Here is a 12500-nt window from a genome sequence, read left to right as displayed (position 1 = left end):
GGTCAGCTGGGCACACACATACACGAGGGGGTGCTGAAAAGTTCCTAGCTTTAAGGGTGTCGCGAAAGGCCTGGTTGGAGGATCAACCTTCCGAGTTCTTTTACAAGCCTTAGAAAAACTGAAGGACCGCTGCAATAAATGTGTGAATCTGAGAGAGGAATATGTTGAATAAAATCATAATTAACTGATCGTCCTGTATTTTTTATTACCCAAAGCTAGGAACTTTTTAGCCCCACCTCGTATGTATGTATATAGGTATGTATGTATGTATGTATGTATGCATGCATGTATGTATGTATGTATGTATGTATGTATGTATGTATGTATGTATGCATGTGTGTATGTATGTAGGCGCAGGAGTGGCTGTGGGGTAAGTGGCTTGCTTACCAACGACATGGTTCCGGGTTCAGTTCCACTGCGTAGCACCTTGGACAAGTGTCTTTCACTATAGCTTCGGGCCGACCAGGGTCTTGTGAGTGGATTTGGTAGACGGAAGCTGAAGGAGGCCCGTCATATATATATGTATGTGTGTATACGTTTGTATGTCTGTTTTTCCCCCTCCCTAACATTGCTTAACAACCGATGCTGGTATGTTTAAGTCCCTGTAACTTAGCGGTTCGGCACAACAGACAGATAGAATAAGTACTAGGCTTACAAAGAATAAGTCCTGAGGTCGATTTGCTCTACTAAAGGCTGTGCTCAAGCATGGCCGCAGTCAAATGACTGAAGCAAGTAAAGATATAAAAAAATAAAAGAATACATCTCTATCTGTCTATCTATCTATCTATCTATAATGTAATTTAGATTCAGTTGAATTAGGTACTTAAATTGAGGCACCTTGCTAGGACGAACTTATTTGTACACTCAGACAGTATTAGGCGAGTGCTGCGGATGGTGGGTCGATTTTTTCGATTAAACTCTTGAAAGTTGTGTCCCTGCATAGCTGCAGTATAATAAGTTAAATAAAGATATACAGAAGTTTGTTTATAGGTACAAACATAGACTGACTTTCTGAAATGGAGCTGATGTTATATAAAACTGAATACAGAAATTTTAATTAGACACGCAGTGCTCTCCAGGATAATTGTTAAAATTAATTTTGTCTCTTGAAGATTCCAATTTCTAATTCAGAAGATTATAAAATGTTTTATATGCTGAATAGTTTTCATGACTTTATAGAAAAATAATTTTGTACAATGTATTTTCGTTTAAAGATGAAATGTACCTTTTCTATTTATTTTATGTATTTTATCTATTTCGGTATTGGCCAGCTTTTAAAATAATTTTTACATGCTAAAAGGAAAACTTCTTTGTTGTTTTAAAACAGGCTATCGAAAATATATTGCCTTTAATATGCAGCTGTTTTTAGACATTTAGCTGCAGTATGAATTGCTGGGAAAGTAATTGAGTTGATTTCATAGCACCAAGTTTGAAGCCGTAACTTGAGGCAAAATGTCTGCTTGGTTCTGAGAGCTGACAGACTGAATAAATATTTTAACAACAGATGCAAATAAAGGAGGTATTTTCGAAAAAAAAGAAAAAAAAGGCTAAATTATTGTAAGCAAGTAATATTTTCGGGAAACTTAAGATGGCGAGTATTTTAGGTGAAGAGATCAACCCCGGGCAAGCTGAGAAAAGGCGTGAACCTTATGATATATTTCTCAAAATATAAAAACATTTGCTTTGTAAAAAGAAAAAGATATACTAAAATGTTAAGTACTCCCATGGAGAAAGCGTCCACTTTCTTTGCCGGTAAACTCAAACATTACGCCCCAGAACCAGCCCTCACAAAACTCTGTATGTATATATATATTATATATATAATATGAATATATATATATATATATATATATATATATATATATTCGTTTATTCTAAAGAAAATTTATTCTTGGCACCACTTCAACATCCTTCAGGATACTAAAGAACATTACACTCGAAGAACGGGATTCATGGAAAATCCAATGTGACGATAAAGTTTAGGCATCAAATAAATGAATTCAAGAAACCAAGCAATGTTTCAAATACTGTTGCTTTGTTAGTATGCTCGATAATACAGGAATGAAACCGAAACAGAAAACAGAAAAAAAGATAGAGATGAAAAGGTAAAAAAATGTTTGCCAAAAGGAAAAAGTAGACAAATGAGACATGAGAAAGAAAACGAAATGTTTGTAGTTTTTAAGCTAGGATTATTTAAAGAAAAGTGCATGTTAAGAAAACCTGTTGACTGTTAGATTTCTAATCCCAATTTATATTCATTACGCATACACATACACACAAACATATACCGTGTTCTTGAAACAAATTCTTATATATTATTTACATTAAGTTCCATCCTTACATTTGAACTAAGTTATCGGACAAAAATAAGAAAAAAATAATATAAAAAGATCCAAAATTAGGACATAAAGCACGAATGAACAAAAGATGTTTCACCATCGTATTCTTTTGAGCTTTTTGTTCTTCATACTTAGAAATAACATTTATCAAGGGTTTGTATGATATATTTAGATTTCTATTAAACTTTGAAACAAAGACTCGTAGAAAATCATTTTAATATACTTTTTTTTATTAGATTTATTTGAATAGCTTCAATACAGAATAGTCCCACTGTACAAAGGATGCTGCTGGTTGATAGAGATAGATGGGAATTCAAATAAGGAAGGAAATGTCTCTAGGAATGCAAGCTGAAGCATGAGAGATACCACCCATGTTGGATGCTTGAACCTTTTAAGTTATCTTCTTAATTTCTATTAAAACAACAATCTCATGCTGATGTCGTATGTGTACTACTTCCTTTCAAATTAGTGAAATGATTCAGGCAAAAGGACTGTAAAACTTCGTTTACTTTATTTACTTTTTGCTTATTAGTAAGGAAGTAAGTTTATGCAGAATAAAGATAAAATTATTTTGTTTCTTTGCTAACAAGATGAAATATTGTCTTCAAGAATTTACAAATGTGCATATTCCGATGTACAAAGAGTGTTTTTTTATCACGTGGCTGTATAATTTTCTGTTCCCGCAACCTGTTCTGAATTGTTGAAAGAATTTTCTTCCAAGAAACTAATTGCATAATTTGAAGTGAGGAAGGCTAGGTTAAGTTAATTTTCCGTCTTTATTCGCTTTGATGGGAGATAGTTTATTTATATTAAAGAGAGGAAATAGAGATATTTCTATCCAGGGGACTCCAGATGAAACATTAAATTTCAGTAAAAAATACACTTAATTGCTACTCTCATTTCCAAACAACTAAAACTTATAGTTACACAACTGAAAATATTTTTCATTAATTCTCATTTCACTAAATAGAAAAATATTTGGACTAAAATGTAAAATGTATCAAATACCTAGAAGAAAATGTAGACTTTAATATAATCTCTTAATTTAGTATATTTTACTTTCTTTTCCAAATGCTTACTGCCTTACTTTCATAATTGTATTTTCCATACTAAATATTCATAAAGAAAACACGATAAAAATGTTTTATTGATTACTTTAGATCTTGTTAATAGCACATATTCAAATTAAGTATATAGAGGAACAACTTATATTTATTATGGCATAAATTGTAATTGGTTGGGAGTTCATTCCTAAATGGGCTTCTTTTTTCTCCTTGAATAGATAAACAAATTTCGTATAACCTGTCACGTTGTTAAAAGTTTGAATATTTAATAGATTTAACTATCATAAAATATTTAAAAAAGGATAAGTGTTGTTACATATTCTATTGGGTTACAAATAAGAATAGAAACTCTGGCTCTTGACACGTGTTTGAATGTAGCAAGAACGACTGTGTTGAAGTAATTAAATTAAGAGTACATCGGTACAAAACAACAAAGTTAAATCGGGACAAACTTACCTTGGCCAATAGAGGCACACCAAGAAGGTTGGCTCATTAATTACTTTTCCGTTTCCAAGATTAAGGGTAGGACACTGACGGATACTACAACCAAAAGAGGTGGTATTGTCCCAGAGCATCTGTGAAAGAAATAAAATTAAAAATAGATTGTTGAAGAGTAAAATTTAACTGCTGTATTTTACATTTTGTATTCACCATGTGTTATTCCTATTTTACTCTTTCAGACACTGATGTATCTTTGAAGTTGATATATTCATAAAATTTAGTTTTTCCTTGGATATGATATATCAACGAGCCACAAACTTACATTGCACTGTTGTATACAGAAATTAATGATGCCTCTAGGATTCTGCAAGTTTCTCCAGATTGATCTAATTGTTTACATGTGGATTTTATCTTAGCTTTCAACCATAGAAATAAGAATATGTGTGAATTTTGTTCCATATTTAATAATAGAGTATAACATGAAGCAATTATTAATTGTATTCATCAAAACTGTAACAGTTGTAAATAAAGTAGGTCGATAATTTAATCTTTGCATTTAATTATTATTCTTCCTTGGTTTATATGGTGTTAACATGTAAGATGCGATGCATCTCACCTCTGAAATGCTCCCTATCTTTGAGGGATTTTTTAATAGTTGGGCTCATAAATGTATATGTATTTGTATGCATATAAATATATATATATATATATATATATATATATATATATATATATATATATATATATATATAAATTCATTAATTAGAAATATTCAATAGGAATATGATATGCTGAATTTATATTGAGTGCTCGTATATATTATGGTATCAATAATATTAATTTTTAAAAATCAATATTCGAAGCTTTCAAAAGAAAGGATATATATTTTTTATATCACATATTTTTTTGCCTTAAGTTATAAAAATGTAGAAAAAATTATATTATATATAAAAAAATATATGTAGAAATATAATAATAAATATATAAGTTTAAATATAAAATATGTATGTGTGAGTGCATATGTGTGTATGTTGACAATCTAAAATTATCTTACGATCGTTTCGCGAAAATATTGTTGCTGTAATATCCTAAATGGATTATTATATATAGATAATATTTCCGCTCATCATTTGATGTAAACCACCAAATTGTATGTACGTATTAGTAAATTTAAAATAATTAATTTTTTTTTCATTATCGCAAAATAATAATAATTACTGAATCTGATTTTTAAGCTTAGAAAAGGTTTTTGTTTTATTATGTCTTATTGCAAACCGCATTCATAAATAATGCGTCTACGATGTACGGTAAAAACCGCTAAATTGTATTCGTAAATTTAGTTTACTTTTTTTTTACTGTACTGTATTAAAAAATAAAAATTGTTTGTAAGCTTAAAATAGATTTTTATTAACTATGTGTTATTGAAAATACATTCATGAATAAAGTACAGAACTGGGAACGATTATTATCGGTTTAGCCTAGAGACAAGTAAATTCGGCCTAGCCTAGCATAGAGACAAGTTAATTCGACTTAAGTCGTTTTTCGACTCAAGTTGTGTCTCCTGGAACCAATTAACGACGTAGGGTGAGGTATTTTGTGTATATATATATATATATATATATATATATATATATGTGTGTGTGTGTGTGTGTGTATGTATGTATGTATGTATGTATATATATATATATATATATATATATATATATATATATATATGTGTATAAACATACATATTTTTCGACTAGGTATACGTATGTATATATATATATATATATATATATATATATATATATATATTTATTTACACATGCGTATACCTAGTCGAAAATATATCTTCATCTTGATTACATCACCAACAGTTACAAACTGCCTGACATCATGAAACATTGGGGAAACATTACGTAGGGAATATCTGAGTAATGGAGAAACCTGCCATGGTAGCAATTAAATGATATATATATCTTAAGAAATCTTATATATTTCTCTGAGATGTTATCTATAAAATCACGAAAGTTTATGTAGTATATTTGGTCTATAGGCATTTATTCATTTATATACACAATGTTGGGTCTTGTAAATCATGCTAAACCTTTTGACTATTCCTGTCAATTGAACATTAAACCTCAGTCATATCATACAATTATCTTGAGGCTTCTTTGTGTAAAGGGTTCCAGTAACGACATATGCTCTCCCCTTACTCTTCAGACAAACGAATGCATAGTAGAAAAAAATACTACGGTATTCGCCTGGAGAGGAATTTTCATATGCGCACATAGTGAATAAAAGCATACATATACATATCATTGGCAGACAAACATTAACTGTTACGGGCGCCGAAACTACCTGATCGTTTAGTTTCCACGTACTGCGTCCACTTGGTGCATATCATCCAAATTTCTCCGCCAACGCCATATAAAATTACAGCGACTTTCAGGCACTGTTGTTGTAAATAGATAGCAGGGTTATTACAAGTAGTTGTTAGCGACAGAAGTGGTATTAATGCCAAAAAGCAATCTTTATATCCAGCTTAATGTAGGTGATTTATGAGAAAGTCGAATACTGTGCTATTGATCTTGAGACGCATGGTGCATAACCACACACACACGCACGCACACACACACACACACACACACACACACACACACACACACACACACACACACACACACACACACATCGTTGGCAGACGAGAATCCTCTTCTACGGGTGACGGAACTGCTACATAACGTAGTTTCGATGTACTGCGTCTCTTCAGTGAGAACTGTTCGCTCGCCACATACCAGCCAAATCTCACTGCCAACGATATGTAGAATCACCGTACATAAATGCAAACCTACACACACACACACACATACACACACATGCGCGCACACGTACATGCATACAGACAATATATACATACACGTACGCAAACACACACACACACACACACACACCTATATATGTACATACATATACATATATGTATATTTGCGTGTATGTGTGTGTGTGTTTGCATGTTCTCTTTGAGTATGTCTGAGTAGGGCAGCAAAGAGGCAGACGTATTAGTTGCTATCGCTGATCTCTCTCTCTTTCTATATGTTATTAATTTAAATTCTTAACTTAGGAGCTGAGAAAAATTATGCATTGCCTCACAAAATGGCGCCTTTCCACACTCGGTTGTTATTTCTTCTATTTCATATGCTCCAGGACGTCTGACTTTAACAAATTGTAACTGATATCCATGGAGTTTTTCAATTATCGTATATTTACAATACTAAACTGAAAATGTACACACGTTCTCGCATTAGTTCAACCTACGAAGAGAAAATATGTAACATATGGTTCTCTTCAAATCACTGTATTTGTTAAACCGCTAACATTTACCTAGTTCTGTAAATGATAACAAATACCTATAAGCTATTTTAGGAACTAGAATTGTTCCTGATAATAATAATATTTTTAGATTATCACAATATTCCAAGTATAATTACGATGATACAAAAAATCAAGTTATAGTATGTTTCTAGAAATGAGAAAGTAGAAATACCATGTTAAGGTGGAACACTAATTAATTGAGATATTTTTTAAAACGGGGGCCACATTTTTCATTAATGTTTTACGTAGTGTTTTTGGTACCGAAAGACTTTCAAACTTCGCATACTTATCTATTTTGTGTTATAGAACAGAAAAATATTTTTGTATTCGAATTTATTTCATGTAAAAAATTGTCTTATTTCGATAATTTCAACCAATCACTGACAAATATTCAGTTGTTTAGATTTACTCCTTTGGCTGATTAAGCGATGTAAAGCGTATTTAATCTCCATACCTTCGTTTTATTTGCTTTTTTCATTTTAAATTTGCTTTAACCCTAACCCTAACCCTACGGTTAGGGTTAGGGTTAGGGTTAGAGTTAGGGTTAGGGTTAGGGTTAATTGTTTCAGAATCGTTTGTTTATGTAGTCGGCACTTAATGTATATCGGCTGAATGGACGTCAGTGATTGGTTGAAATTACAGAAATACGACAACTTTAACATGGAATAATTTATGGATTTCTTTTTTTTTTTAAGAAGACTAAGAGAAAAAGATGTTTTATATGACACATTCTACCAGTGTTCCAAGTTTCAAAGTGTTTCGTTAATGAAAAATGTGGCCCCCGTTTTAAAAAAGATCCGTTAATTGCTCTTACCGCTGAACATACGGATATTTTTCTCTCTTATCATTACGAATAAGAATTTATAGTATTGATTATATAGAATTATTTTAAATACCCTGGAGAATCTATCTCCTTACAGATTTCAACTTAAATATCAACACAATATTTTGAGTAATCGTTCGTGTAAGATATTATAAATTTATTGTAAGTTATTTGATCATTTTATCATTCCAGCTCAATGATATCCATGAATCGCTTCATTACTATTTTCTATAAATCTATCTCTTCCAATTATATAATTTCACAGCAAAATGTCAGCTAAAATAATTCACAGATTTTTTCCAGTTCTGATTTAGAACTTACGTTGATCGAGCGAGAAAGAAGCCTCAGTCAACAACTACCGGGTGTAGCATATATATATTTGCCCATTATTCATTATATCATAAAATAAAAAGTTTTAGGTTTTGGTTAATGCGAGTTTACCGGTTGACTGTTATATTTATTGATAATATTTTACATATATATTTTCAATTCAAAATGACCAGCCTCTGCTTTCACCATAGCTTTTAATGTTTTCTCAACTGTTTTATCATCTCATCATTTTTTTTATACCAGTCATTTTTTAAATGCTACATTTCGTTCACGTTTTGTTTTATCCACCATCTTTACTTAAGGTAAACAACGAAAGAAAATAATGTGAAGAACCGTTAGTCAACAGTTTCAATCATTTTTGCGAATAAGAACGTTTCAATTTATGTTTGCGTAATGGGTAAATTATCATGTTTAAATATTGATTTCAAAACTTTGACACAATGCCAGCAATTCCGGGTGAGGGGATGACATCGACCCCAGTGCTTAATTGATACTTATTTTATCGACCCTGAAAGGATGAAAGACAAAGTCGACCTCTGTGGAAATTTAACTCAGATCTCGTAAAGACGGACAAAATACCGCTAAGCATTTTGCTCGACCGCTTTGTTGTATTTAAATATAGGGTAAATGTATACAGGTATACGGGCCACTGTCAGTATATCTTGAAGAATAAAAAACAGTCAAATATGATTGAATTGATCCTACCGCCATGTCTATTAGATAGTAATTATAAATGAGATATCAAGAGAGAAGTAACTTGATGTGTGAACTGAAGTGAATTGAAATTGATGAGTTATTGGATTACTCTGAAGATCGGTTAAAAGAAGCTCTAATGACGGAGAAGGGTTACTGTTAGGAAGATTAGTTTTAAATATTATAAAATTCAGTCTTTATCAATACCAGAACTGATGCACATACTTCAGCTGTAATTCTATAATGGATATTTTTTCTGATTTTTAAGATATGATGTTAGTAAATTACTAACTGTATTTCTTCAGTAAATTTGGGATGTTTCTTCTGTTCTATTTTAAATCTTGCATTAAAAACAAGGAATTCTTTTCGGAATATTTTCTTGTTTCAACATGAACTTGTTATTTTGGAATCCAGTTGATTAACATTCTAACATTTCTTAAATGGTTGCTGGTTCTCATTACCAGAATTACACAAGAATGTTCGCACACATCAAATCCAATAAACTCCAAATTTTCGCCGTTACAAATATCATACAAAATAGAATGATCAAATTTCTATTTTTTTAAGCTTTAGAAAACATTTCATTCCCAGGACATGAACTTCTTCATTTCATGTCGAATAAAAATATTGGTTTCTATATATAAAAAATAAAGGCTCTCCACTCAACAGGAAGTGATTTTTCTCAGTCATTTGTGGTGCCAGTGAAGTTAATTAATTATATCTTGGAGTTCAACTTGAACAACGGATTTGTCTTTCTTCTGGAGCTTATTTTGAGCTCGCAAAGACACACTGCTTTTTGCGGATGATTTCGATTTCTTACTGGCACAAGACTGATGACATAGGATGTCGATAATTAGATTGATATTTCTAAATAATTTATAGCCATTTTATTCATCACGGAAGAAAGAAAGGCAAATTCAACCCTTCGAAACAAAACACTGCTTTTTGCTCAGTGAGTGAGATTCCAGGCGTATGATTTGTTCTATTTACAGGTGATCATGTTTAACAGGCGATACCATAGGCAATAACATTTACACAAATGGTATAGACACATATGACGCATAATAGCCAACACGTGTATGTGAACACTATAGCTATTGTGTTACAATATTTAATTCAAAACGCCGTCAGTGGTGCTAGAGGGACAATACTCAATGATAAATTACTTGAAAAATTTAGTATATTTCAGTCGTTCCACTTTGATGCTTTAATTACAAATCATCGTTCGAACTACAATTATCCTTTTATTTCCATTGTACCATCACGAGGATTACTTTATTATGAGTATAGTAACAGTAAAACAGTCTTGAATTGCAACCGGGTTTAATTATAGAACTCATCGTTTGAAACCAAACCATTCACTTATTGATAGAATTAATGCTTTGTATACTGAAGAACGATGTCTCTGGGATTATATATATATATATATATATATATATATATATATATATATATATATATATATATATATATATATATATATATACACATACATATACATATATATAACCAAATGAACAATAACTGACGATGGATAATTCTCTGTGTACACAGCCGGAATATCCTCTTTGATATTTATCAACCATAAGTGGTGACCACAGGTTTATCCAACCCTATCTGGTGCATATATTTTAAGTACCCGATTCTAAATCCATATAATTATATATATATATATATATATATATATATATATATATATATATAACATAAAGGTGTCAGATCTTGTTTACACGTGGTTGTAGATATTTAAGAAAGAAAAATATGTAAAAACGCACAGGAGGTTTGTATAATAAAATTTATGCTAATATTAAGATCATAATGAAACAAAGAGTTGTATTACAACATTATACAATGAACTGGGAGTACCGGTTTCGCGTGTTACGCTTATCAAACTTCCAGGGTCTCAGATTTCAGTGCAGAGAGAATTTTTTTTAAATCATGGGGACGCCATTTTTGCTGTTGACAATAACTTTTGCAGTCAAAAGGATGTAACACTTCAATTTTTCTGAAGGTAATTTTACTTCAAAAATTATTGTTAACAACAAAAGTGGCGTCCCCATGATTTCCCAAAATTCTCTCTGAAATCTGAGCCCTTGGAGGTTTGCTAAGCGTAAGACGCAAAACCGGTACTCCCAGTTCATTATATAATGTTGTAACAACTCTTTGTTTCATTGTGATCTTAATATATTAGCATACATTTTATTATACAAACCTCCTGTGCGTTTTTACATATTTTTCTTTCTTATATATATATATATATATATATATATATATATATATATATATATATATATATATATATATAAATGTGTGTGTATGTATGTATGCATGTATGTAAATAACACTTTACACAGTCAAAAATGTACACAACGTTCATTCTTGTGATTATTACAGAAGAAAGAAATGACCTAGACTACAAGTTACATTTCAACAATCTGAGATCACAAAGCAGTTCTCACCTTCGATCTTTAAAGTAAATTCACTTATATTGTTTTGTTACTACTTTTTAAAGACAATCATGACGGCCACAGATCTGATTTCTCTTCCCCTAAAATATAAAGCATTTTGCCTTATCCTCTAGAATATAAGATGGTAAATCAGTGTCACTTTCTGAGTGCCAGATAGAATATTTTGCAATATTTGTTTCGGTTCTCTGCGCTCTGAACTCAAATCGTGCCGAGGTCAATTTTGCTTTCATCTTTATGAAATAATATACAAATACTGCAATCGATTTTTGCTTTTCCTCGTCTCTTTCTTAATCTTGGAACTGAACACGTTGCGTTGTGGAAAGGTTCGTAATGGACTGCATACCGTGTTCTTTTCCTAGAAACGCAAATGAGGTAGAGTGAGGGACTAGAAAAATCTTATACAAAAACCGATATTCCAGTGAAACGTCCAAGGACTGACCAATGTGTAATACAGGTATGGAATGGTATTAAAAATACTTTAATCATCCTCGTATATCTTCCAAGAGCTTTGACGATTTACTTGAATATTGAAGTAAGTCCGTTTAGAATAGATGTTTGCTTAGCCCATTATCATTCGTGCTTTTCTTTTATATTTCCGTATTTTGGGATAGCTGAGAGCTCAAAAGAGTAGAGTGCTGGATTAAATACATTTCTCATTATTTAGTTACGTCCCTTCGTAAAATTTGGTTACGTTGTGGTTTAAATACCCATTAATAAGAGTCAGACATTCTTGATTGAGCAGAGTTATTATCATACATGCCAGCTGTAACTATACTGCCTTTAATTTAGACATAATAGCTCTAGAGCTATATTGTTCAGTGTGTTTCTTCCTAAGATAATAGATGTGATTTGAAGGAGATTTGAGATGTGACTACTGTTCTTAGCAGGTTAGGTGACTGCATAGAGATTGCCAATGTAGCTCGAGAAATTTGTGATGTACTAATACGGAAACTTGAAAATTACTTGGTTAGTAGGTACTCTTCTT

General features: G+C 31.4%; 1 protein-coding gene across 4 annotated transcripts in view; it reads right to left on the bottom strand.

Moving 5' to 3' along the window:
* Positions 1 to 12500, bottom strand: part of LOC106882199 (uncharacterized) — a 164318-nt gene that overhangs the window by 42547 nt on the left and 109271 nt on the right. For all 4 annotated transcript variants that reach the window (XM_089357806.1, XM_089357812.1, XM_089357800.1 and 1 more), the window contains exon 3: positions 3860 to 3978. In XM_089357806.1, coding sequence (XP_089213932.1) covers positions 3860 to 3978 — 119 coding nt within the window. The remainder of the gene's footprint in view (positions 1 to 3859; positions 3979 to 12500) is intronic.

Source organism: Octopus bimaculoides, chromosome 1 (assembly GCF_046866305.1).
Source record: "Octopus bimaculoides isolate indiv1 chromosome 1, ASM4686630v1, whole genome shotgun sequence".
Lineage (NCBI taxonomy): Eukaryota > Metazoa > Mollusca > Cephalopoda > Octopoda > Octopodidae > Octopus > Octopus bimaculoides.
This window is presented reverse-complemented; position numbering and strand designations above follow the sequence as displayed.